Source organism: Oncorhynchus mykiss, chromosome 15 (assembly GCF_057628025.1).
Source record: "Oncorhynchus mykiss isolate SJ-2025 chromosome 15, ASM5762802v1, whole genome shotgun sequence".
Taxonomy (NCBI): Eukaryota; Metazoa; Chordata; class Actinopteri; order Salmoniformes; family Salmonidae; genus Oncorhynchus; species Oncorhynchus mykiss.
The window spans coordinates 30299689-30327656 of record NC_143036.1 but is presented as its reverse complement, the minus strand read 5'-3'; the positions used below and the strand labels follow the sequence as shown (position 1 = coordinate 30327656).

General features: G+C 42.1%; 1 protein-coding gene and 2 long non-coding RNA genes across 6 annotated transcripts in view; 1 reads left to right on the top strand and 2 right to left on the bottom strand.

Annotated features, from left to right (window-relative positions):
* LOC149977435 (uncharacterized) overlaps positions 1–27968 on the bottom strand; it is a 171295-nt gene that overhangs the window by 128349 nt on the left and 14978 nt on the right. The gene's annotated exons all lie outside the window — the stretch shown is intronic.
* LOC110489966 (uncharacterized) lies at positions 112–27606 on the top strand. Of its 4 annotated transcripts, none has more exons than XR_016486649.1 (3): positions 112–182; positions 23611–23680; positions 27069–27606. It is a non-coding gene; the product is annotated as an uncharacterized LOC110489966 (long non-coding RNA). The 4 variants fall into 4 exon arrangements; XR_016486648.1 differs by lacking the exon at positions 112–182 and adding an exon at positions 1602–1687; XR_005036079.2 differs by lacking the exon at positions 112–182 and adding an exon at positions 19787–19899.
* ackr4b (atypical chemokine receptor 4b) lies at positions 14092–21073 on the bottom strand. The gene is made up of 2 exons (XM_021563004.3): positions 20854–21073; positions 14092–15751 (listed from the first exon to the last, which is right to left on the bottom strand). Exon 2 carries the CDS (start codon positions 15737–15739, stop codon positions 14594–14596), a length of 1146 nt encoding a protein of 381 aa, XP_021418679.1. The 5' UTR covers positions 15740–15751; positions 20854–21073; the 3' UTR covers positions 14092–14593.

Sequence of the window (27968 nt, the reverse complement as noted above, 5' to 3'; positions counted from 1 at the left end):
CAATCATTGCGAATTGAAGGATGGGGCGTTTCAGGCCCTGAAGTGAACATAATTGTACACTCACAAACGCAATTAAAAACAAGGGCTGAGGGGCTTACGTTGCAATCTTCCCTTGCTTGGCTAATCATTTGGACTGACGACAAATATGGCCGCAGGTATTCCACCAAGGGCATAATGCGAGGGTAAGTGGACGAGGGTGTGTCTGTTTATGAGTTTGAAATGCAGCCACTGATTTGAAGTGGATTTAACAGGTGACATCAATAAGGGATCATAGCTTACACCTGGTCAGTCTATGTCATGGAAAGAGCAGGTGTTCCTGATGTTTTGTACACTCTGTATAGAGATATATTAATGCATGGCTCTAGGGTAGAGAGTGTACCTGTCATACAGAAATAGCATTAGATATGTCCACGGAGCAGGGGCTGGAGCCACTCTCTCTTCTGCTCCTTAATGGAGGACCTCCATGCTTCCCATCTCTAGAGGCAAACACAACCATAGACCTAGGAAGTATCCAATGACACCAACATAACAACAACCAGAAAATGTTGAAACTCATCATAACAGAATAATTACATTCATATGAAACATGATTGCCAGTATGGTGTATTAGACCTGCCCGTAGGAGCAGCGCGAGCTTCCTTCTTTTTTTTGCGCGTGAGGGAAGTGAATTCGGAAAAACAGAAAGTATACATCTTAGAAGTCGTTTTTTACATACGAACTTTATATGTCCGAGCTCCAAATCAAATACGCATCACACAAATAAAATGGACGTTGTTGTAGAACGTTTATGTTGATCGGCGATGTTCTGCAATGTGTCTATGTAAACAGGTTTATTAGGGAAATCATTCTTCTTGCAGGATGTTGAGAATGAACCATTTTCCTTCGTGACCTTATTACAGAGAAATAGGGTGCGTCAAATGGCACTAGGTAGGGAATGTGACGCGGCCATAGTCATTCAATGATGTCAGAAGGGATGGTAAGTGGGCATGAGGTTGTCTTGTGTTCTTGCGAACACAGATGTTGTTTTGGTCCACGAAATGAGTCATTTTTTTATTTAAAATGTTGCTTCCCTTCTGATATTGTAAGTATAAATTGTGCACGAATATAACATGTTAAAAGCCTGTTATATTAAAATAAGTCGTTTTTTCACATTGACCACATGCAAAATTCAATAAAATATATTTTTAATTTTTTTATATGAACTAAGACTTGCTAAAGTGCCACAATTCAGCATTTTGACTTGTCCCTCTGTGGCTTCTATGAAGATTTTATCCCACTTAACCCCAACATTTCTCCTTTGTTGCTTTGACTCATTTCTGAATTGTGTTATTAATTCCATGAGATTAGTGATTCATTTTAAGGTTACAACAAACAAAAAAACCTGTCCCTCATTTTAAGGTCACCCCTATTAGATAATAGCCAAATTATAGTGCAAAAGCAAGGTGAGCTGGTTTTTCTCTTTTTGGCAATTTTCCGGGGTTTTGTGGTGGAAAACTGAGTGGGTCGAGCATAACACGTCAACCCTGTTACTCATAGATAAACAGCCCAGAAATGTTTTAACAATTTAAATTGCATTCAATTGCCCCTTCCTGTTGCACACAGCAAGCCTTCAATATAACAATAACATGGTGTGTACCCTTCAGAGGGACCAAGACCATTCCACGGCAGGAAGTGGTGGCGAGCAGTGGTGCGTAAACCTACATGTTTATTTCACTAACTTACTCCACCTTGTTTTTAATTATGTTTTGATTTATAACTCCAGCAGGAGACTGGAAAAGCGGGAAAGCCTATCGATTCACTTATACCAAAATAGACCATTAGCACGCTTAAATGAGTCACTAATGAGAAGGGGTGAAAAAGTCTAATTAAATGTCTCCCAGCTTGAAGCGCTCGCTCTATCGCTCTCTTTTTTCCCCCTCTTTCTCGCTCTCTCTCTCTACGTTGCATGGGTGGAAACATCTGAAAGGCCTGTAAAGTAAACTGTGACTCCTCCCGTGCCATTTCAACAATGCTCTAAGAGCCTGAGAGCAACTACTACCCAAAGCAGGGCTTATTTTCATCGATCTACCCAAACAGACTTGAGTTAAATCAGTGGGAACACCCTCTGAGCCCACATGAGTCATAGAACAGGCAAACACTGACAGGACCATGCTAAACATTGAGTCTCGTGAACTTAAAAATGCCCTTTAAAGACAGCGTGACTGTGTTTAAATACTTGTTTATTTCATACACTGACTCAGTTTCAAGTTTTATTCGTGGTATGTACGGGATACGCATGGTATACATCGTCCATCCAAATGCTTAGTTGCAGGTTCCTCCTCAACAACGCAACAACAATAAGAAATAATCAAAGATAAGAATACGAGCATAAAGTAAATTGCTCAGTAGAATAGAATAAAGATGTTTAGCATAAGTATAATACAGGAAGTCACCATTTGTATATCGTGTGTGGATTTAGAGGGTTTATTTTGACAAAGTTATGGACACCAGTGACTCACGGGCAGTATTTCCACTCATTACCTAATGTTGTATTCAGTTTCATTTTGAAATGGATAACATGAGATTTACGGGCTGTCGCCGTCATGACTTTATGTCAACTGGTGATTGTCATGCAAATAACTGCCTGTTTGGTTTTTTTTGCATCTCCAGCTTCCACACATGTCCGCATCAGTGGCCTGTAGGCTGTTTGGAACATCTACAAGTCTAATAAATCCATCTAATATAGCCTACACCATCACAATAAATCCATTATTGATATGAAGAGAGTGTAGCCTATTTCAGAAGAACAGAATATAATATTCCGAGTCGTTCTTATGTTAGGCCATGACTGGGTTTATAACAACGCATGTTTCACTAGGCTCTGTAGGCTATGGGCTCTCTAACTGTGTTCCAGGGGTCTTGGGCCTAAACGGCTACGTTTGGAGTTATTGGGCCACTTTAGTTGTGATACAAATCTTATCAGAACATATAGGTCTGAGGGCTAGGCTACATAAATCATGTGACTATGATTTGAAAAAGTCGCAGAAAAATGCACGCACTGTTTCTTGCCTTAGACTGCACACGCTGGGCATCATTCACAAGTGATAATATTCTCACCCATCAGACTATTCTCAATTTATCTTGTCTTTACCTATACTTAATGAAATGCAGTATGTGTGAAATTTGTTTTGATTTAGAATGGGCCATTATAGTGCCATCCGTATGCACGAATAGCGAATGGAGGACGTTTTCCCCGTCGTTCATTTCAGCCAGTCCTGTTGTAAAGCGAAAGAAGGTGCCTAATATTAGGAAAGTTGAGAAATAAATATAGTAGGCCTAGCCTATAGAAGGCTGAAGGGATCTTCCTCGTTTCGATAAAGTCCTTTAAAACTCTGTTTTCTCACGCATAGCCTATAGAAATGTAGCGCCACATCGGTTTATAGAAACACTTTCATTCCATGGATGAACTATTATCTATGAGGAGCTGGCTCTCGCTGCGCAACAGGTGATCCTATTGCGCTCACACTCTGAATGCCAGGGCTGTCATGAAGTGTTTCATTTGATTTTCGATAGCATTTGCATTGATGTCAGCGTGATTAGAGGGACAATAGAGCGCTGAGCGCCGGTGATAAGCGACTGGCCGATAGCAAGTTTGGTAAACTACTAATGACCATCAGTGGCATCAGAGCTCAATTTTGGAGAAGCCTAGTTACTGTGACTCAACGGTCATGTGGGCTCCCGAGTGGCGCAGCGGTCTAAGGCACTGCAACTCAGTCCTCGAGGCGTCACTATAGACACCCTGATTCGATTCCAGTCTGGATTTACAACCGGCCGTGATTGGGAGTTGCATAGGGTGGCGCACAATCGTCCGAATTTGGCCGGAATAGAATAACTAATAATTTGTTCTTAACTGACTTACCTAGTTAAATGCGGAATGTGACTGCGGGCACTCCAGACTGTCGGTGTGGCGGTAATACGTTCATCCTAATAACCCTAGACTCTAGTGTTTCTGGCACTTTCTTGCGTCCCAAATGGCAGTGCATTCCAAAATAGCCCGGCCAGTACGTTAAAAGTCTGTGGGTTGCAGTTGTCATCAGCATCAAATTGCTGCTTCAGTGTAGTGAAGGGGAAAAAACTAACCTGTTAGATAGGTAGATAAAATACGTTTTTTTTTTTTTTAGTTCCTTTTTCCCTGTCACCATAACTTTAGTTGTGTTTGTGTATGCATGCCTGTAGATGTTGCTAACAGACGTTCTCAGTCACTGTCCGATTTAGGACATTCCAGATGTTCCTTGAGTCACAAAATGTGGTTTGAGGCCTTTTTTCATAACAACATTTCTACATGGCATTGAACATTGGCCTGTTGTATTCTGTATCCGCACGGAATTTATCCTTAACCCTTTCAAAACTGTCTAAACCTAGCGCATGTTGTCTTTCAATAATTCAATCTGAGAGGAGTTGAATATTTATGGTCCTGTGTGGCTCCTTTTCATAGAGCACATCGTCTGTATCGTGGGTTCAATTCCTGCTGTGGCCACCCATATGTAAATTAATGCATGCTAAATGACATTTTATATTATTGTGTTGCCCACATATCAGTGATTCATCAGTACATTCTGTGCATTTTATCACACAACCATGCCTTGTTCTCCAGTTGCTTCTTATGCCAGAAACAATATAGTCTCCCCAAGTGATCTATTTACTCATTCATATCTGGTGTGTATCAGACTGTGAAACACCTGTGCGTCCCAAATGGCAGTGCATTCCAAAATGGCGCCCTAGTCCCTATATAGTGCACTACTTTTGACCAGAGCCCTATTGGCCCTACTGAAAAGTAGTGCACTATATTATATAGGGAATAAGGTGCCATTTGGAACACAGGCACTATGGAATGATGCCTCTTATGGTATGTTGAGTTTCATCAACACTTATCACGCTCACAAGCCAACAACATCAAATTGACTGTGTATGTAAGGGGTTTCTTAATCCAAGGACGGAAGGGTAGTGGTCTGAATGTATAACAAAGACATCATTATTCTGGAAACTAGTGGTTTTCCAGGTTTTCCAGCTTTAGCGGTCAATCAGAGGAGGAATATTATGCAATTAGTAATTGTGGGCTCCCAATTGGCATAGCGGTCTAAGGCACAGCATCTCAGTGCTAGAAGCATCACTACAGACCCTGGTTCGATACCAGGCTGTATCACAACCAGCTGTGATTGGAAGTCGCATAGGGCGGCGCACAATTAGCCCAGCGTCGTCCAGGTTAGGGTTTGGCCGGGGTAGGCCATCATTGTAAATAAGAATTTGTTCTTAACTGATTTGCTTAGTTAAATAAAGGTAAAATAAAATAAATAAAAAATTGGTGATTAAAGAGATCCCAATCGCTTACCAAGAGTGTCATTTCTGTATTAGAATATAAGTGGGTATACTTTAGAGAACATGTAGCATAGAGATAGATTGCCTTGCTTTTGGTAGATATTCAAACAATCTATTATAGCTGCTAATTTCATGGTATTATACAAGAATGAGGAAATGAACTAATTAGGCGAGAGTTCACCAAGCATAGAAAGTGTGCTCTCTCGCCAGGACACTGTTGTTCAGAGGAGCTAGCCAACAACACAGCTAACACAATCACTTCAAATTGAAGCTGGAAAGACTGCAAACTAGCTGAGCTTAATTTTGTTTGAACTTTTTTCAATTGACATTTTCTTTGCATATATCCATGAAAGTGATGCCAGCTGATTCATGACTGGTTGAGAAACGCTGCCTGTCTCGTCCCAACTCCCAACACGTTCATTACTATAGGACCGCTAGAGATCTAGTTTGAATATTGAAACAATGTTGTAAATGTCAGAGAGACAGACAGCACGGTTTAAACAAATCTCCGATGTTGAAAACAAAATGTTAGTCTAAAAGAAATGTAAGATAATGTCTAGATGCTTTTTATAGTGCCGATCAAGTTTATAAATTGCTGGGCTGGTGAGACAGATGGAAAGGAGTAAATAGGCATTTTAACGTCATAGATTTAGCCGGTGGTAACTTGTGGAATAGACACCTGCTGGAATATGCTTTTAAGCAATCAGCATTCAGGATTAGACCCAAGTCATGTGTAGAAGTGGCAGTTAGCACGTATTCAGTTGGTTTAGGCATATCATTTACAATCACATGATGACACTCATACCCTGCCAGTACATGACTGTATGAGTCATCGGCTTCAGACGCCGTGATTGCCAATGATATCATTCTGGGAAGTGGAAGTCCACATTTGTTTTGCAAGGAGATTTTCTTTAATAACTACTTTCCTCATTACTGTATCGTTAGTGTTGTTCCTGAGAAGTACAGATAACTGCCAAAATAAAGGAAACATCATAATGTGTCATAATAGGGTGTTGGGCCACCATGAGCCAGAACAGCTTCAATGCACATTGGCATACAGTGCGTTCAGAAAGTATTCACACCCCTTGACTTTTTAAACATTTTGCTGTGGTACAGCCGGAATTAAAAATGTATTAAATTGAGATTTTGTGCCACTGATCTACACACAATACTCCACAATGTCAAAGTAGAAATGTTTACAAATATTAATAAAATGTAAAGCTATAATGTCTTGAGCAGTGGAGACTCCTCAGAAGAGGAAGGGGAGGACCATCCTCCTCAGTGAATTTCATTTTTTTTTTAAATTGTGAAACATTAGTGGTCCTTTTAAGATAAAACTATACATAAATATATTCACGTCACCAAATAATTGATTAAAACACACTGTTTTGCAATAAAAGTCTACAGTAGCCTAAACAGCACTGGTGTAGCACCATGGTGTAGCCGGAGGACAGCTAGTTTCCATCCTCTGGGTACATTGACTTCAATACAAAACCTAGGAGGATCATGGTTCTCACCCCCTTTCAATAGATTTACACAGTATTATGACAACTTCCGGGGGACATCCTCCAACCTATCAGAGCTCTTGCAGCATGAACTAACATGTTTTCCACCCAATCGATCAGAGAATTAGTCTAGTACTGAAAGCATAAGCTACAGATAGCTATCACTGCAGTGCATAAACTGTGGTGAGTAGTTGACTCAAAGAGGTAGAAAGACAATAGTTGAATACTTTTGAACAAATTAATTTCTTTAAAAATGAAGAAACAAGACGGAGAGAGAGAAATAGCTATATTTAGTAAAAAAAATGTCACTTTCAAATGCAGATGCAGCTAGCAAGTTTAGCCTACTCAAACACCTGGCTCAAGCAGAGAGGGATGCTATGTTAACTAGCTGGCTATGGCTATCCAACACTGGATCTCTTCCAAGTCAAGGTAAGCTTTTGGTTTTATTAATTTATTGCCACCGGGGCCCATGTAACTGCTAAACTGCTTGCTGAGTGTATTCTGTACTGCATGATTGTAGTGGGTTTACTAAGGCGTTAGTTATAGTAGCTATGTTGACTATGACATTAGCGAATATGCTGACAATAATGTATTAGTCATTAAAACTCGTTTTTCAACCACTCCACAAATTTCTTGTTAACAAACTATAGTTTTGGCAAGTCGGTTAGGACATCTACTTTGTGCATGACACAAGTAATTTTTGGGACCACACACCATGGTACCACACAGCCATCATAGCACTCAGGAAGGAGACGCATTCTGTCTCCTAGAGATTAACGTACTTTGGTGCGAAAAGTGCAAATCAATCACAGAACAACAGCGAAGGACCTTGTGGAGACGCTGCAGGAAACAGGTACAAAAGTATCTATATCCACAGTAAAACAAGTCCTATATCAACATAACCTGTAAGGCCACTCAGCAAGGAAGAAGCTACTGCTCCAAAACCGCCATAACCGCATGATGTTGTGGGGGTGTTTGCTGCAGGAGGGACTGGTGCACTTCACATAATAGATGGCATCATGAGGGAGGAACATTTTGTGGATATATTGAAGCAACATCTCAAGACATCAGTCAGGAAGTTAAAGCTTGGTCGCAAATGGGTCTTCCAAATGGACAATGACCCCAAGCATACTTCCAAAGTTGTGGCAAAATGGCTTAAGGACAACAAAGTCAAGGTATTTGAGTGGCTATCACAAAGCCCTGACCTCAATCCTATAGAACATTTGTGGGCAGAACTGAAAAAGTGTGTGCCAGCAAGGAGGCCTACAAACCTGACTCAGTTACACCGGCTCTGTCAGGAGGAATGGGCCACAATTCACCCAACTGATTGTGGGAAGCTTGTGGAAGGCTACCTGAAACGTTTGACCCAAGTTAACCAATTTAAAGGCAATGCTACCAAATACTACTTGAGTGTATGTAAACTTCTGACCCACTAGGAATGTGATGAAAGAAATAAAAGCTGAAATAAATCGTTCTCCCAACTATTATTCTGACATTTCACATTCTTAAAATAATGTGGTGATCCTAATTGACAAAAGACAGGGATTTTTTATGAGGATTAAATGTCAGGAATTGTGAAAAACTGGGTTTAAATGTATTTGGCTAAGGTGTATGTAAACTTCCGACTTCAACTGTAGATATAATATTTGACCAAAACATAATATTGCTTACATTTCTATACAATCACTTGTTAGTGTGGGAAAATTAAAATCACTTGGAGCTGATTTCATGGTGTATTTACAGTCTTTTATGACCAACAATGAAAATGATCAGAACTTGGGGGGACAAATAAAACTACCCGCGGGCCAAATTCAGCCCGCATGCTGGCAGATGGGGAACCCTGATGTAGGCTGTGCATAGCTGTTTGTGGTTATGATATGAAGGTTTGACTTAGAAAGGTTTTTTCACCTGGTCACAGACAGATGTGTGTTGTGCACTGAAGTCCACAAAGGTGAGAGGAGGAGAGCGCATAGATGCAAGAAGGAATTACACAGCAAGCAAAATGTTCATGCTGTTTATATGTGGCTGCTATGAAAGTGAACTGTGTGTGTGTATTCACGGGTGTATTCATTCTGCCTATTCTGTTGAAAAAAGGTTTCTTAAATGGAAGCAAACGGAACAAAACGGGGTTAAACATACCTGAATTTGTCCAATAGAAACTCTTGTTTGCAACTGTTGATCTAATGAATACACCCTAGATCAGCTAGATGCAGGCAAGACTGTGCAAGGCTCTATTAAATGTGTCACTGTCTGTCACCTTGATTACTGAAATTTTACTCTCGACCTGTGCACCTACTTTGTTAACTTTCATTTAGTGGCTAGGTTGTAGCAACCTCATGATGGGTATAGGGAAAATGTGAGTGTCATGTAGTAGCCCAAACCTGTTGATGTTTCATTGAGCTGGGTGAATGGGATATGAATGACAGTCATCCAATAATGTGCTGTAATAGAAATATGGCCATGCTCATAAAAAAAGATTGTCCTCCCTTATCTTAAACGTCACCAACCGTCACTCGTCTTGAGTCAATAAGTAATCAACCCCTTTGTTATGGCAAGCTTAAATACGTTCAGGAATAAAAATCAGCCCAACAAGTCACATAATAAGTTGCATTGACTCACTCTGTGTGCGATAACGGTAGTTAACATGATTTTTTAACATGATCTGTAAGGTCCCTCAGTTGTGGAGTGAATTTCAAGCACAGATTCCATAAAGATCAGAGAGTTTTCCATTGCCTCACAAAGGGCACCTATTGGTAGATGGGTCCAAATAAAAAAAGCAGACACTGAATATCCCTTTGAGCATGGTAAAGTTATTAATTATGCTTTGGATGGTGTACCAATACACCCAGTCACAACAAAGATACAGGCGTCCTTCCCGACTTAATTGCCGGACAGGAAGGAAACCGCTAAGGGATTTCACCATGAGGCCAATGGTGATTTTGTAACAGTTACAGAGTTTAATGGCTGTCGTAGGAGAAAACTGAGGATGTATCAACAACATTGTAGTCCACAATACTAACCTAAATGACAGAGTGAAAAGATGGTTTGCAATAAGGCACTAAAGTAACTCTGCAAAAAATGTGGCAAAGAAATTAACTTGTCCTGAATACAAAGCATTATGTTTGGGGCAAATCCAAAACAACACATCACTGAGTGCCACTCTTCATACAGTGCTTTCGGAAAGTGTTCAGACCCCTTGACTTTTTCAAAATGTTGTTATGTTACAGCCTTATTCTAAAATGGATTAAATCGTTTTTTTCTTCATCAATCTACACACAATACCCCATAATGACAAAGTAAAAACAGGTTTCTGGACATTTTTGACAATGTATTAAAAATAAAAAAATAAAAAACTCCCATCTTCACAGAGGAACTCCAGAGCTCTGTCAGAGTAACTATCGGGGTCTTGGTCACCTCCCTGAGCAAGGCCCTTCTCCTCCGATTGCTCTGTTTGGCCGGGCGGCCAGCTCTAGGAAGAGTCTTGGTGGTGCCAAACTTCTTCCATTTAAGAATGATAGAGGACACAGTGATCTTGGAGACCTTCAATGCTGCAGAAATGTTTTAGTACCCTTCCCCAGATCTGTGCCTCGACACAATCCTGTCTCGGACCTCTACAAACAATTCCTTCAACCTCATGGCTTGGTTTTTGCACTGACATGCGCTGTCAACTGTGGAATTGTATGGAGACAGGTGTGTGTGTGTGTGTGTGTGTGTGTGTGAGTGTGTGTGCCTTTTCCAAATAATGTCCAATCAATTGAATTTACCACAGGTGGACTACAATCAAGTTGTAGAAACATCTCAAGGATGATCAATGGAAACAGAATGTACCTGAGCTCAATTTCAATTCTCATAGCAAAGGATCTGAATACTTATGTAAATAAAGTATTTCTGTTTTTATGGAGTATTGTGTGTAGATTGATAAGGATTTGTTTTTATTTAATACATTTTTTAATAACGTAACAAAATTTGGAAAAAGGGAAGGGGTCTCAATACTTTCCGAATGCACTGTATTTTCAAGGATGGTCGTGGCTGCATCATGTAATGGGTATGCTTGTCATCAGCAAGGACTAAGGAGTTTTTTGTTGTTGTTGTTGATAAAAATGAACAGAATAGAGTTAAGCACAAGCAAAATCCTAAAGGAAAACTTGGTTCATTCTGTTTTCCAAAAGACACTGGGAGACATTTTCACCATTCAGCAGGACAATAACCTATTATCCTGTTTTATTTTTCATCAATGTTTAATTTTGTGTCGTTGTTGAAAAAAAAGAAGACAATTAAATCCATTTTAATCCCAATTTTTTAACACAACAAAATGTGGGGGGAAAGTAAAGGGGTGTGAATACTTTCAGAAGGCACCGATTCTACAAGTGTCTGGAACTCTTGTAGGGATGTGACACCATTCTTCCACAAGAAATTCCATAATTTGGTGTTTTGTTGATGGTGGAGGACAACGCTGTCTCAGGCGCCATTCCAGAATCTCTCATAAGTGTTCAATTGAGTTGAGATCTGGTGACTGAGACACACACACACACACACACACTTTAAATCCGCTCTGCTCCTTTGAGACCCCTCTTTCCAAGTCATTGAGATCTCTTCTCCTAGCCATGGCAGCCAAAATAATGGGAGAGGTGCTGACTAACAGAATAGTGACTTTCTTTTTTACCCATTCAATTATTAGGAGCATATGCAGTATAGAGTGTGTGACCACTTGTTTCTGTGACATGATTCAATGTTACATTTGCATCGTAATAATGTCCAGATAGAGGCCTACCATTTACAGATAATCCCTGCATTTATATTCCTCCCACTTGCATAGAAGATGGGTGGGGGAACAGTCTTCGGTTTCTCTGCTGTTTTTGATTTGAGTGATCGAAAGGATGTTCCCACATGAGATGGTTGTTTTTTCTCTTGTGTATCATGACAGCCACAGTGTCATTATAATTGTGTGTGTGTGTGTGTGTGTGTGCGGTGATGGAGCTTTTAGCCATAACACAGTCCGAGGGATGTGGTAATTTACTCCCAGACCCATGGTGAGCCTCTTATCTGGAGGCTACGGTGACCACACACACACACGTTTTCCATCATCACAATACTCTATCTGGATGACTTTGGGAGCAGACTTTATCTGAGATGTACACCGTCTGGGCTCCCGACTCCATGTAAGCCTGGACATGTATTCAAATCCAGGCGGAACTGTGTTTATTGAAAGATAGGTCCTGTGATGTGATATCATGAATGACGACTACGTGGTGCTGAATGGCTGTTTTTTGTCGTTTTCCTCTCGCTCATTAGCAAGACGCTATGGAATTGGTTGAGCTCTTTGCCATTTGGAAGCTCTGCGTAGGAAATTATACTTTAATGCCACTCAACAGCCTGGTTTTGCTTTATAGCTCAACTGTTGTGCTCTTATCCTGGCTTGTATTGTACTTTTAGGCCTCTCCATAAGATGGATAGAGTAGGGGAAAAAATGACAGTAGATAGCAAAGTAGAAAGCAGTAACGACAGAGAGTGGGAAAGAGTAGAACAGCGAAGGACGAAGAGATGGATGAGGAAAGAGAGAAAGTCAAAGGAGAAGTTGATCTTAGTGTGGAATAAACAATATAGATACGTATAGTATAGATAGATACATTTATAGATAAGTCTGTTTACCTACGCACAGGTGTAGCTCTAACCGCACACTTGACGGTTTAGGGTGTAGTCTGCAACTCTTGCTCACCTGACACACCCTTAATCGTTTTATCTTAATATCGGAGAACCTATCACATTTAACTAGTCAGTCAAGCCAAATCGCACCGAGCTGGTTCTCGGTATGAGGCTTACACCTAACGACACTACCTCAGGAGAGTGATTCGATAATCAGGCTGAACTTCGGCATTGTTGTAAAAAAGTGCTCGTCGGGAGCCCGCAGACAGGCCAAAAATCATCTAGTCTCTAGCCAGCTTTCAGGTTAAAGACCCTAATGTGTAGTCTCGTCTTGTGCCTCACATTTGAAGTCTGAAGCGGATTACACTGATGCACCATTCACTTCCCATTCCCCTCAGCAACCAATCAGTCATTCTAAGTGATTTGGGAGACAGCGGAGGAGTTGAGGGTATTGCTGTGTGAAGAGACTGTGATTCACTCTCTTGTCCTGAGTTTATCCCTCCACAACCAACCACACACTTAACTGATGTGTTTACCCACCAATCCCAACATTGTGCATCCCAAATGGCACCCCTATTCCTTATATAGTGCACTACTTTTGACCAGGGCCATGGTTAAAAGTAGTGCACTATATAGGGAATAGGGTGCCATTTGGGGGCACAGACCCCAGTCATTACAGAGGAGAGGATATGACTAAAAGGTTCTGTAAGAGAATAGGAGGTAAACACTGAGGACATTAGCTAGGACTTTTATGATCTATGGCCTATCTATGGTGGCTCCAGTTCTGGGGAATTTTTTCCACTTTAAGACGATCCTCTGAGTGACTCATTCCTGTGGAAAAAGCTTTTCATTGAGACACTGTTTAACTCTCTCCACCACACAATGCATCTCACTATGCTTTCGGGGGCCCAATTTTGTTATTCATGGAATACATTTAGCTAGTTTAATTTCGTTTTATATTCGCCATTTTGTCAAAGGACTTCAATGCGATGTGACGTGTACGATCGATTTCAAAGAGTTTCAGATAAAAGTTCTTTTTGAAGATGAGTTTTAAAGGAAGAGGATAAATGGCCATGCTGAAATGGTTCACCACTGTTCAATGGATTGCACTCAACATCAAACCCCTGTTGCACTTTTTAAGTCCAGCTTATTTAAACGGAGGGAACATGAGAGGACAGGCAGGGTCATTTAAATGCTGGAATCCCCTTCATGGGGATGCGTCCCAAATGGCACCCCATAGGGCTCTGGTAAAAGAAAGTAGCGCACTATGTAGGGAGTAGGGTTCCATTTGGGATGCAGGCTCAAAACAGATCCCCGCTGGTTGTGCAGTGTCTTCCTGCCTGGAGTGTCTTCCTGCCTGTGTGATGGCCGGATGGAAGCCCTCTCTCTCCTCTCCCTGTCGACTTCTCACTCTTTGTTTTGTGGAGCTCTCTGGCAACCCGCTGCTCAATCAGTCGGCCTGCTTTCTTCTCTCTCAAAGCCACAGAAAACATTGGAATCAGATGCTTCTGATCTGTAGGCGCCATGTGCTGTGTGAGATTGAATAGGATGTGATGAGAGTTGTAAGAACATGAGCCTGAGAGAGCCATTCCTTCTGATTTTGAGATTTATTTCAGATGGATGTCATATACAGGGAAATAATGGGGGGTTTACATAAAAACAACTTGTTTTATTTACAAAAGCTTATGCAATACTAAAGATTGACTAGATACTAAATAATACATTACTAAACGATACAAATACAGACATTCATCTAGATATCAAGTTAACTTAACAGTTACTTATGTATAGCACAGGCTTCTGGTAATACTGGTATAGAGCAACTGCTTAAGGGGCGATCTGTGATTGGTACACATTCCTTTTTGGACCTTGAAACTTGATGATAGATTCTTCTTGAATAATTGGCTAACTTAGAAATGCCTCATGAGCTTAGTTCAACTGTGTTACCCAATCAGAATTCCAAAATATACGCTTGATGGACTGCTTTGTTGCAGATTGAATCTCAGATTGCCCCTAGAAAATCCAGTAGAAGTGTTTGTGCATTAGCCCTTTTTGGTTACCATGATAAGACTTCTGAGTTTTTAGACATGTTAGATGGTGAAGGTGCTGGTGTCCTCGTCCTCCGAAACAGAGTGTGAGTGTGTGTGCCCGGCGGAATTGTGTGTATTGAGCGAGATCTCCACAGCAGGCTCCTCGTTGCCATGGCGACCACCGCGCATTCTCCCCCCGAGGCGCTGTCCTAGGCTCTTGGCGACCCTGAGGACGTACCCTCTGAAGGAGGAGCCTATGAAGGTGTAGAGCATTGGGTTGATGCAGCAGTGTGTGAGCGCCAGGCTCTCCGTCACCTGGAGAGCCTGGTCCAGACCTTTACTGAGGTCACAGTCGGTCACCAGGCCGTAGATGACGTCCAGCGTCCGCCACAGCTTCACCAGGTTGTAGGGCAGCTGGGTGAACAGGAACACCCCCACCACGGCCAGCAGCACCCGCAGGGCCCGCCACCTCTTCTCCCTGCGCACCCCGGCTCCGACCCTAACCAGCGCCCGGCCCACCAAGCAGTAACACACCACCATTACCAGGAAAGGCAGCAGGAAGCTCAGCAGCACCTCCAGCAGCTCCAAGGCAGCCTTGGCCGGTCGGGCCATGCTGCTGGGGTAGATGGCTGTGCAAGCCAGCCGGTGGGATGTGTTCTTCACCGTGAAGAACACCATGTCAGGCAGGCCCAAGCAAATAGCTGTGGTCCACACAACGACACACACTAATATCCATTGTCTCCTGGCCCGTGGGCCACTCCCAGCCCGGCCTCCAGCATTGTGTGCCAGTGCCCGATATCGGTCCACACTAATACAGGCTAGCAGCAGCATACCGCAGCTGAAGTTGGTGGTGTAGAGGAAGGAGGTGAGCTTGCAGGTGGCCACGTCGATCTGCCAGCCGTGCACGGCATCAGCCGCCCAGAAGGGCAGCGTGAAGAGGAGGAGTAAATCAGCCACAGCAAGATTCAGGATGCACACGTCCGTCAGCGTCCGCAGTCGCCGTGGCGACGCGTACACCACCACGACTAGGGCGTTGCCCGCCACGCCCACCACCAGGGCCAAGCCATAGACCACGGGCAGGAAGAGACGGCCGAAGGAACGCACCGCGGCTTTGTCGCACACCGAGTGGTAGTCGTCGTAGTCGTCACTGTCGTTGGAGCTGGAGTTCCCAAAGTCGTAGTTGTAGTCCTCTTCATCCATCTCCATCCTCTCTGTTCTCTGAGAAGTAAGGGAATAAAGGGACATGGTATGTTACGAATGATGTCAAGTCAGTTTAGTCTCTGCTGCTGCATTGTGTTACCTTAAACGAGATCCGTTGACAAGATCACTTTTTTTTCTGTTCTAGACAGGACTTGTTGGATGAAATGATTTTTCTCTTTCACATAATTTGGACAGAATGTATTAAATAATATCAAATATGTATTTTATCAGAACGCGTCTATTAGGAGAGAACTAGAGAATGGCCATCCATCTGAAAGTTGCAATGCACTTACAGCCAATAACAGCATGACGATCCAAGTTGTCAACAACTATCTGTTCCTGTTATCCCCCCCTCCTCACTGCTTTTAGTCCCTCTTTCTGACCCGTAGGGGTTGTTTGGATGTTGTGTGTAGAATTTGCAGCCAATACTTGACAGGGGGAGGAGTGGGTGTGTGCGTATATGCATACCGTTACGTGCGTGTGAAATAGAGCTGAAGCGACACCGACCATACCGATGACTTATCGCAGGCATTTTGCTGATATCGCTCATTATGATAAGTAGCCTATTGTAGAGACATGTGAAGTTTGAAATTAAATATGGGTGATTTGTTAATGTGCAATTTAAAAATATATATATATATATATATATACACTACTGGTCAAAAGTTTTAGAACACCTACTCATTCAAGGGTTTTTCTTTGTTTTTACTATTTACTATTTTCAATTGAGATGGTTTGGGATGAGTCGGACTGCAGAGTGACGGAAAGCATATGTGGGAACTCCTTCAAGACTGTTGGAAAAGCATTCCAGGTGAAGCTGGTTGAGAGAATGCCAAGAGTGCAAAGCTGTCATCAAGTCAAAGGGTAGCTATTTGAAGAATCTCAAATCTAAAATATATTTTGATTAACACTTTTTTTTGGTAACTACATGATTCCATAATGTGTTAGTTCATAGTTTTGATGTCTTCACTATTATTCTACAATGTAGAAAATAGTAAAAATAAAGAAAAACCCTTGACCAGTAGTGTATATTTTTTTATTTAACCTATATGGCGTGGCAGGTAGCCTAGTGGTTAGAGCATTGGGCCAGTAACTTAAATGTTGCTGGATCGAATCCGCGAGCTTACAAGGTAAAATTCTGTTGTTCTACCCCTGAACAAGGAAGTTAAATCACTGTTCCCTGGTAGGCCGTCATTGTAAATAAGAATTGTTTCTTAACTGACTTGCCTAGTTAATTTTTTTAACTAGGCAAGTCAGTTAAGAACAAATTCTTATTTACAATGACGGCCTGCCCTGCCCAAACCCTAACAACTTGTGCGCCGCCCTATGGGACTCCCAATCACAGCCAGTTGTGATACAGCCTGGAATCAAACCAGGGTTTGTAGTGACGGCTTTAGCACTGAGATGCAGTGCCTTAAACCGCTGCGCCACTCGGTATAATATGAAAGACTGTGGGGCACATTCATGTTACAAACTTCTATTCATCGTTATCACATCAATTCAGGAAATTTATCGCGATATGGATTTTTCGTCCGTATCAGCCAGCTCTACTGTGAACAATTAGCTCCCTCTCCTTAGGAATATCTCACTTGATTTCTCGCACAAAACCTTTCAGTTGGAACTGCTTGCACACCGGTACGCCCAACACAACAATATTCCTTTCCCTCTGGAAAAGGTGACTATCCCTGAAAAATCAGATTCATCTTTCTTTAAACACTCTGGGCAGTTTCCCAGACACAGATTGAGCCTAGCCCTGGATTGAGGTTCTCCATCGTCCATTCTTTTTTAGTTCAGGACTAGGCTTAATCTGTGTCTGGGACACTGTGTCTGCACAATGTTCTGTACATTCATATCTGTTTAGTCTTGAGACGTTAGCTCGTCTCTGAAAATCTATTCTGTCTTTGAACCAGTGTGTGTAAGCGCAGTACTTATCAGTCTGATGGTGTGGATGGGCCAGATGTTTGGTATTGCTCTAGTAGAAGCCAGAGAGAGATTTCTCAAGGTGTTTGCATTCCCTTACTGCAGATGTAGATAGCGTGACAGTAGAGCTCTGAAGATTAGATCCATACACCAGTGCCTGTCCTATTGTGTGTGTGTGTGGGCGCATGTGTGTGTGTGGTGTGTTATCACAGATCAATGTGTGAGGATGTGCCCAGACAGACAACCCCTTAAGGACCATGCTGTTCCCAAATAATATGAACTAGAGAATGGCCATCCATCTGAAAGCTGTAATGCCCTTACAGCCAATAACAGCATGACGATCCAAGTTGTCAACAACTATCTGTTCCTGTTATCCCCCCCTCCTCACTGCTTTTAGTCCCTCTTTCTGACCCGTAGGGGTTGTTCGGATGTTGTGTGTAGAATTTGTAGCCAATACTTGACAGGGGGAGGAGGTGGTGTGTGCGTATATGCATAACGTTACGTGCGTGTGAAATAGAGCTGAAGCGATAACCGAACATTAATGACACCGACCATGCGGATCACTTAGCGCAGTCATTTTGACCGATATCGTTCATTATGATAAGTAGTCTATACTAGAGAAATGTGAAGTATGAAATTAAATAAGTTCGCTAATATGGGTGATTTGTTAATGGGACAATTGATGGCTACAATCATCAAAATACTAGTAGTAGTTTAAAGGATAATAAATAAAAAACTGTGGGGCACATTAATGTTATAAACTTCTATCGTTACCGCATCAATTCAGGCAGTTTATCGCCATATGGATTTTCGTCCATATCAGCCAGCTCTACTGTGAACAATAAAGTCCTTGTTAGGAATATCTCACTTGATTTCTCTCACAAAACCTGTCAGTTGGAACCGCTTGCACACCAGTACGCCCAACAGAACAATTTTCCTTTCCCTCTGGAGAAAGTGACTATCCCTGAAAACTCTTTCCCAGACACAGATTGAGCCTAGCCCTGGACAAATAAAAACATTCAATTGAGGATTCTCCATCGTCCATTCTTTTTTAGTTCAGGACTAGGCTTAATCTGTGTCTGGGACACTGCCCCACAGTGTTCTGTGCAGTCATATCTCAACTAGTGGTTTAAAGTACTTAAGTAAAACATACTTTAAAGTACTACTTAAGTAGTACTTTGGGGTATCTGTTCATTACTTTACTATTTCAATTTTTGACTACTTTTACTTCACCACATTCCTAAAGAAAAGTATGAACTATTTACTCCATACGTTTTCCCTGACACCCAATAGTACTAGTTACAATTTGAATGCTTAGCAGGGCAGGAAAAGGGTCCAATTCACACACGTATCAAGAGAACATCCCTGGTCATCTTTACTGCCTCTGATCTGGTGGACTAAATATAAATGCTTCCTTTCTAAATTATGTCTGAGTGTTGGAGTGTGCCCCTGGCTGTCAAAAAAAGGAATAAAAAAGGAAATTGTGCCGTCTGGTTTGCTGAATATAAGGAGTTTGATGAGTTTGAAGCATTTATCTTTATGTATGACAAATGACTACTTTTCCACCTCTGTACTTAAGTACTTAAGTCAAATCTAAGTAAAGTACTTAAGTCAAATCTGATACTTTTAGACTTTTACTCTAGTATTTTACTGGGTTACTTTCACTTTTACTTGAGTCATTTTATATTAAGGTATCTTTACTTTTACTCAAGTATGACAATTGAGTACTTTTTCCGCCTCTGATCTCAACTCGGCACAGCCAGAAGAGGATTGGCCACCCCTCATAGCCTGGTTCCTCTCTAGGTTTCTTCCTAGGTTTTGGCCTTTCTAGGGAGTTTTTCCTAGCCACCGTGCTTCTACATCTGCATTGCTTGTAGTTTGAGATTTTAGGCTGGGTTTCTGTACAGCACTTTGACATTGCCTGATGTAAAAGGGCTTTATAAATACATTTGATTGATTGATAGTCTTGAGATGTTAGAATAGATTTTCCGAGACGCTTATCAAGGTATTTTCATTCCCTTACTGCAGATGTAAATATGTAGATAGTGTGACGGTAGAGCTCTGAAGATTAGATCCATACACCTGTGTGTGGGTGCACGTGTGCATTTGTATATTATCACAGTGTGTAAGGAAGGACATGCCCAGAGAGACAACTCCATCATGACCCTGCTGTTCCCTATTCAGACTGACTCATTGTGCTGTCGCTGCCAGGAAATACCAGAAACTCTGTTTGGGTTCAATGTGAGGTAAGTGTATGACCTCAAATTATCGTCACTTGTGTGGATCCGTGAATGATTCTCTGTTAACTGGGCAAAAAGCCCAATGTTTTTTTCTAAGAGAAGGTGTGTATCACATGTGTTTGCTATTGATGGGCGCTTAGTCCTACAGATAATTACTATAGCTGAGGCTTCTCTGTCTTTGCCGCCTCAGTTCAATAACGTACGATAGGTTTTTAGGATAGCTTCCAGGTCTATGACGTTATCCAACGACGGGCTGCTAGTGAGAGACGGAGACGAGAAGCTGTCGGTGTTCCTACAAAACATCTTGTCTCATGTCCAAATATCTCCAATATTCAGCTGAAGGATCCCCAGCTGTTCTACTGAGTGAGATCTCTGTCAGTGATTTAAGGCCAAAAACACATATTCATATTCCGTCTCCCGTTAACTACGAGATATTGAAGCCCTGAGAAATAAATGATGAGAAACCCATCAAAAACGAAATTGTTTAGCGTAGATGTTCTGCCAGACTGAATATGCCAACTTTTCAGAGAAGATAGTAGACAGAGAAGCTGAGAAAATTGTACTGACATGATGTGCAATGTGCATTATGTCTTGTCACTTCATATAGTATATGCAGTATGTTAATCATTATTACTTCAGCATAATTATTATCAGGTTGAGGCTAAATCGTAAACACAGAGGACTTTGAACTTCAAAAGTCCTTACAATCACTGTTCAGACAATTGAACTACAGAACACATGAGTCATTGTCTTTCTAGAAATGTCACTCCCCTCACTAGAATCCTAAACTGTAAAAGCTAGGCAATTGAGGGAACAAGGAAACAGAAGTAGGATTATGTTTGTCATCACATAGGCTATAAATACTTTAAACAACTTTCAAGTAATTCAATTTGAAATGTTTTGTTTCAACTTTCAATTTTGACAATGAAACTGTCAACAGAGGAGCCAATTGAGTCTTACCCTTGGTGTCTTCGTGTGGATGTGGGAGATGTAGAAATGTTGACAGAGGAGACATCCAGTGGAATGGCAATTTCTAAACAAGTATGGTGCTACTCTTAGTTTGTCTCAGCCCATTTTTTAACTATATTGCTCCACCTCTATTCCCTACAATGACCCAACAGAGTCTGGAAACACCTCTGTGTGTGTGTGTGTGTGTGTGTGTGTGTGTGTATGTGTGTGTAAGCTAAAGGCTCACCCTTCAGTGTTAGATAAGAAATCAGTACGAAAGGGCTGTGTTCTCCTGGTGTGCGTGTGTATACACCATCATTGAGAAGAGTGATATTTTGACCTCAGTACTGACATGTGTCAAATCTCCAGATGTTATGACATCTGTGTAGCAGGGACACAACACCACGCGAAGGTATTTTTAGAGGTGCAATTGCCGATAAATTATATGACAATTATCACTTTACATTTGAAGGTCTTTCGTATATATATGAATGTTTTCTTTATGTGATAGAAAATGGCTCTTTATTGCCCATTATTGACAGGAGAGCTAATTGCCTGTGGGCCGTTCTCCCCTCTCTTCACAGGATGTCTATAAAATCTGAGATGAAAAGAGAGAAAAAATCGTATTAACTGGAACCTCTGGGATTTGTTTTAGTTCGGCTGTTAAAGACCAACACGCTCTGTTTATCGAGGTGTTGTGACGAGCTAATTGCTTTCTGCCCGTGGCAAAGATTATTTGAGAAAATGAGAATAGGCTTTGAAACACTCCTCCTGCTCCCTGGTGACGTTCTGTTGATGTTTTGTTTTAAGTCTGGGTGCTGTGTGAGCATGTCAGGACTTGTTTAGGACTTGCCACCAGGGCTCACCCTCTGCTCTACTCTAACCTTGATCATATTAATCACTTATATAAGTGTCACATGCATGCACACACACGCACGCACACACACACACACACATCATGAAACCCCAGGTTTCCCCTGGGATAACAGGCTTTCCAAGAAAAACCTCCGGATCGGGCAGTGACCAGGTGTGTGTTCGTTTATGTACATAGTTACACTTTTATGCTCACATTAAATTGTAAAATCGTGTAAAGTATCTGTCTAGCACAGGGGAATTTTTATGGTGTGTGTGTGTGTGTACTTTTCCCATTCCATGCATATTCTCAAGTTGAAGTTTCTCAAGCTGATGGAGTCTGTTGGGAATAGCACACTTTTTTGTTCAGTACACACCTGACTATTCATTTTGCCACATTTTGCCTGGATGCATTTGAAATCAATTTCGCTATAACGTCAGCAGCAGAACGGAATGTACATGCTCAATATGATTAGGGGGGGAAAGTATTTTGTAATGATCTGGAGTCCATATGTCGGCGACTCCACATCATTCACCGGGTATAGGGGAAGGTCACCAGAGCAAGACCGTAAACAGGAAACCAGGCTTTGGGTCACCTCTCATCCCCTCACCTCCCTCGCCCTAGGGGCTCTCTTGGACCTCTGCGTTCCAGAGTCGAGCCCCATCCCACTCCACTCCTGAGACATTTCCATATTGTTTTGGCTCCCAAGTTTTTCCTAACCATGTGACGTGATCAGGAACAACTCCAGGTCCTAGTTATAGGCTACATATGGGTCTGGAGTCTTCCTGGTCAGAGCCACACAGTAATGCTACATTGACCATTACACATTACACAGCATTATACTTATAATACCGTCTATTTTGTTTGTACTCGTTTTATCAGCTCCGAGCTGAGGTTTCCCCTATGCACAGATCTAGGATCAGCGTCCCCTCCATCAATCCTAACCTTAACCATTAGTGGGGGAAATGCAAAACTTTCACACTGCACCGTACTCAGTTATTTCATCATTCACAGTATGAGGAAGGATAGATATCGCCCTCTAGTGGCTGTTTTTCACCTCATCTGTGTTTCTATTGACTTCGCTGTAATAATATGACAGCAAAGCCATATTTACTCTGCCATAATAGGCATTCAACATTCAACATAGCTACACTATCAATAACACACTCACACCAGCTAAACCATGGAGAGTTTGTGTAGTTTGTAAGAGAAACAAGACAAAGGATCAAAGGGGAAACTGAAAAGTTTCAAATATAGCATGTACTGGACTGATGTGGTTTCAGCTGGGATTACTTATAGGATGTGTCCCAAATGGCACCCTTTCCCGTATATATTGCACTACTTGGTTACCCTGGTTGAAAGCAGTGCACTAAATAGAGAATAGGATGCCATTTGGGACACATCTGTACACTGTCTGTCAGTAGCTCCATCCACCCTTTGCAGAAGGGCCACTAAGTGTGTGTGTGCGTTGAGCGTGCGTGTCCAGTCCACCATACTCAAATAATCAAGGTTGTATATTCTGGGAGTGTGAAAAGGTTTGCTTCCTGGGTTAATAATATGTCCAGAGTTCAGACAGCCCAAGCTGAGAATAAACCATCTCTGTTGGTTTAGGGCCACTCCTATACACTCTTAGAAAAAAATAAATAAAGTGCTATCTAGAACCTTAAAAGGGCTCTTCGGCTGTCCCCATAGGAGAACCATTTGAAGAACCATTTTTGGTTCCAGGTAGAACCCTTTTCACAGAGGGTTTGACATGGAAGCCAATCAGGTTCTACTACCTTTATCCAAAAAGGGTTCTACCTGGAACCAATAAGGGTTCTCCTATGTGGACAGCCGAATAACCCTTTTGGAACCCTTTTTCTAAGAGTTAGAGGTGGAGGAGTTTATTGTTTTAATGTTTCTGACTGTTCCTCCAGGTGCTAGTCACCCAAACTGCAAGGTGACCATCGTGATGTGCAAGAGCAGGTCAAACAACGATGAAACCAGGTAGGTTGCACAGCCTTTGTCACAAACGATGTCCGGAGTCCATTGGAGTTTGGAGTACATATCTCTTAGTATCGTGGGGCGTATTTATGTCATCAGAAATAGTTTGAGCATTCAGTAACAATAACCTACTGGTGAAAGTCATTTTTTTGGATAGCTTATGTTCCACACTGTTTCTGTCTGTCTGGACTCTTCTCAGACAGCCTCCTACTGAGAGGATTGAAATAATACTTTGTTTGTTGTTTGGTTCTTTGTTATTCTGGGTCCAAACCCCTGGATCCTGTGTAGTTAGGAGCAAGTCACTCGTCTGATTGGGGTATTAATTTGATACGTTTAAGTCCTGCTGAGAAGGCTCTATACAGAAGTGTGTGTGCGTGAGTACGTGAGTGCGTGAGTACGTGCGTTCTCTTTCTCCAACTAAGACCTCCAGGTGATTTATCTCCACTGTGCACACACTGGCTGAATCAACGAAATGACGTTAAACCAACGTGGAATATACTTCGAACTGACGTCTGTGCCCAGTGGGTCTGCCTCTCTAAAACACTACCCACTCTGTGGTGTTCAAACTGCCGTTTATGACCTTCCAAATTCAATACGCACTCCTCTCCCCCTGCCAACCAGCCTCCGCTGGCCTACAGCTCTCCATTTATGTCCAGTCCGAGATTTAGCCTTGAATGAAAAATTATGTGTTCCTGGCACCTGTGGTACAATAACGTTTTTTTGGGGGGGAGGGGGGGGGGGGGCTTGGCAGAGGAAAAGGTTCTGTGGCTCAGCGACCTTGGTGTGGTTGTGAGGTCTATATTGTTTTAGCAGAGCAGTTGACATAAGGTTCTCTTTCAGTCATTGAAGATGATGTAGAATGCTGCCTGTCTTTGTATTTCAGTGATCCACAGTTAACTGCAAGGCTAAGATGTGGCCAGGATTTGCACATGAAAGAGAGAGAGAGAGCAAGACGGCAAGTTAGAAGGATATAAATTCTAACCTCCCCACAGTTCACATTATCCCAATTTCTCCTCAGTACCAAGCTTGCGTCCTAAATGGCACCCTATTCCCTCTATAGTGCACTACTTTTGATCAGAGTCCTATAGGTCCTGGCCAAAAGTAGTGCACTAGCCTATATAGGTAATAGTGTGCCATTTGAGAATTAGACCATGCTGCTTGTTCTTCTCCAGGTGGTCTGTTTCTTCTTCTCCTCTCTGGAAAGTAGAGGAAGGTTCCTAGCTCTCCCTTTCTCCCTCCGCCCAGTTACTGGAAAAGATGAATCGTCTCTGCCTAGGTGTGTTGCCTAAACAGTGCACAGAAAAAATCCAGCACCACCGCCTAGTAACCTTTGGGGATAGACTTTTCTTCCAATACATAAAAAAAAAAAAAAATGTTTGTCTTAGATGTTCTTGATGAATAGTCTGTCATTTCCACTACCATGTTTACTACGTTAAGCCAGCTGGCGTGAGATGGGGGAAGTTTATAGCAACGTTATCATCAGTTAGCTGGATGAATCAACCCCACCCTTGTTTTCAGACATTACCAGATGGTAAGTCTCTCCGATTTTGGTTGCTACAACAGCACAACTGAAAGACTCTTCCACACCTAGCTCCTGTTGGTAACCGCAGGACTGAAGAGAAAGTGAAATGGAAAACGAGAGAGAAAATGAGAGGGAGATAAAGAGAGTGAAAGGGAAGGAAGGAAGGATTTTTCCATCAGGCTCAATTAGTCCTGGGACAGAGTAACAGGCTGTGATCAAACCCAGCTTTGCAAGGTGGTTTGGTCGACTCACTTCACCCTCTATCCATCTGTAGCGCCCACCTGGGTGATGCCACAGTGGCCATTTTGTACCCGGTAGCTCATCACACACCAGCTCTTCAACTTAAAATTGAGTTGACTTCTTCCTGGAAGTCTCTGGCTCATTAAGATTCAGAGCTTGCCATCTCCCTCTACCACTACAGCTGCCCTCTCTCATGTCCTGCTCTGCTCTCTCCTCCTCTGACAGCATATGTCTGCCTCCCAGCCATCGACGACCTTGGCATCAGAGAAACGGAATGAAAGAAAGAGCTAACTTTAGCCACCGCTTACTAAAAGTCAATGGAAGCAGAGGGCGGTGCTTGTCGGTGTGACTGCTTAACCTCACAGGACAACAAAAGCACTGTGCATCATCGTGGAGGGGAGTGAGATTCATAATGGTTGTGGGCTATCGCAGCTGGACAAAGTCTGAGGGATAGTAGCACCACACATAAGTCTCATCTCCATGTCTCTCAGATGTGTTGTTCAGCTGAAGTGCTGCTCCCTCATTTCTCTATGCCGGCAGCTTATTTTAATATACAAGATTGATCTCTCCTGTCCATGAATATTCCCTTCTTAATAAATCTGTGGCTGTGTCCCAAATGGCACCCTATTCCCTGTATAGCGCACCAGTATTTCCCATATTGAGGCATCAGAACAGGCATCAGGTCATATTCGGCAGTATTTCTGGTCTTTAATGTACTCCTTTGGCAGAGTTTGGGCCAATAGCAGTGACTCAGCGTGAATCCTTCATTTTAGTGACAGCCAATGGGATTCACTCCTTTAAATGCCATCCTAAATGGCATCCTATTCCCCTACATAGTAAACTATTTTTGACCAGGGCATAGGACTACTGTAGCATTAGGGCTCTGGTCTAAAGTAGTGCACTACATAGGGAATATGGTGCCATTTAGGATGCAGACACTGTCAGATCTGTCAGCATTGGAGCTGAGATAAACTAAATAGTGCTCAATACTCTACCGTGTCAAGTTTATCTTCAAATGTTTAGGATAGCAGCCCGCAATTTAGCTAGCACTAAGCTTGCGAAGGGACAGTGATTGGGAATTGAATAGTGCTCAATACCCTGGCATGGGCAGCTTCTCTATCTATTTACCAAATGTATATGGTCACAAATTTGTGTTTAGCAGCACTTAGATGATAAAAAAAAATAAGTATTGAGTGTACGAAATTTGGATTTATGCCATGCTATAAGATTATCATAGGGGTTAAGGCTCTCAGCTCTGCCATTGCCAAGTAATATATGTTAAATGTTGTTGCATTTGGAACCACAGGATGTTTGAGTTGCTCGGCCAGTGCGGACATGCACAGCAACTGTATAACTAGAGAAACCATAATAAGTCATATATTTATATATTTGATCAAATGTCATTTAAATTGAGGAAAACACGTTGCTTGATAAACAGCTTCATTACTGACACCTAGAGGTCCAATTGAGTTACTGTCCAAAAACGTTTTATGAGCATTTTATGAGCTGTACATTGTGAGCGAGTGAGTCTGTATGTCTGCTAATCTGTCTGTCTATTTTGTTGTCTGTCTGAATGTCTCTCTGAATGAATGTCTGATCTATTTGCTGTGCTGTGTATCTGTGTCCCAGGAGGTGGTGGCCCACTGGAAAGCAGAGTGTGGCCTGGCCATAGACTAGACTCTCCTGCTGACCCTGCATTCTGCTCACACCCTGGATACGCTGGGCAGCAGGACCGCCAGGAAACAGCTAACACACACCTAATTAGCAGAACAAACCATGTAATTGTCTCCCAAATTGTCTCCCAAACTGTTATGTGACAGTTTTAAATATACTGGTATATATAAACTGGTGCCCCGTGTATATAGACAAGACTCATTATGTATTATTACTTTTATTATTACATTTTGTACTTTTCTATTATTTCTCTATTATCTTTCTCTCTGTATTGTTGGGAAGGTCCCGTAACTAAGTATTTCACTGTTAGTTCACACCTGTTGTTTATGAAGCATGTGACGAATCAATTTGTTATTTCATTGATTTGATACTAAATGTAATATTGCCTGTTTGAAACAGACCCCCTCGGTATGTAAATGTGTGTCTGAAACCGTCAGAAGATGTCAATGAATTGTGAATATGAATTACAGCCTTCTGCTTCCTGCTTGGAAAGGTCAGTCTGACATGGCTCCCTCGTGTCACTTGTTTAGTTGGCACCGGCATAAACAGATGCTTTCATATCTGTCACACACACACGCAGGCACGTACCAACGCATGCACTCTCATACACACACACACTAGGTTGTATTCCCAGCTAGCCAATCCCTATCTGAACTCGAAACCAAACCACAGAGCAAGTCAAAGGAGTCATCCACAGTATCTTTATAATGGGACTCTATAATGTGATTGACATGTTATCAGCCTCTGATGGCATGAGAGCTGCACTGAGGTACCCTGACAGGAAAGGTGATGATAAGGTGAATGGAGGATAGAGGAGATGGATGGATGATGGACCCGAGGGTAGATGAGTACATG

Bases quoted from the DNA above. Each gene is read 5' to 3' on its own strand.
- ackr4b (XM_021563004.3), bottom strand. From the start codon at position 15,739: ATGGAGATGGATGAAGAGGACTACAACTACGACTTTGGGAACTCCAGC.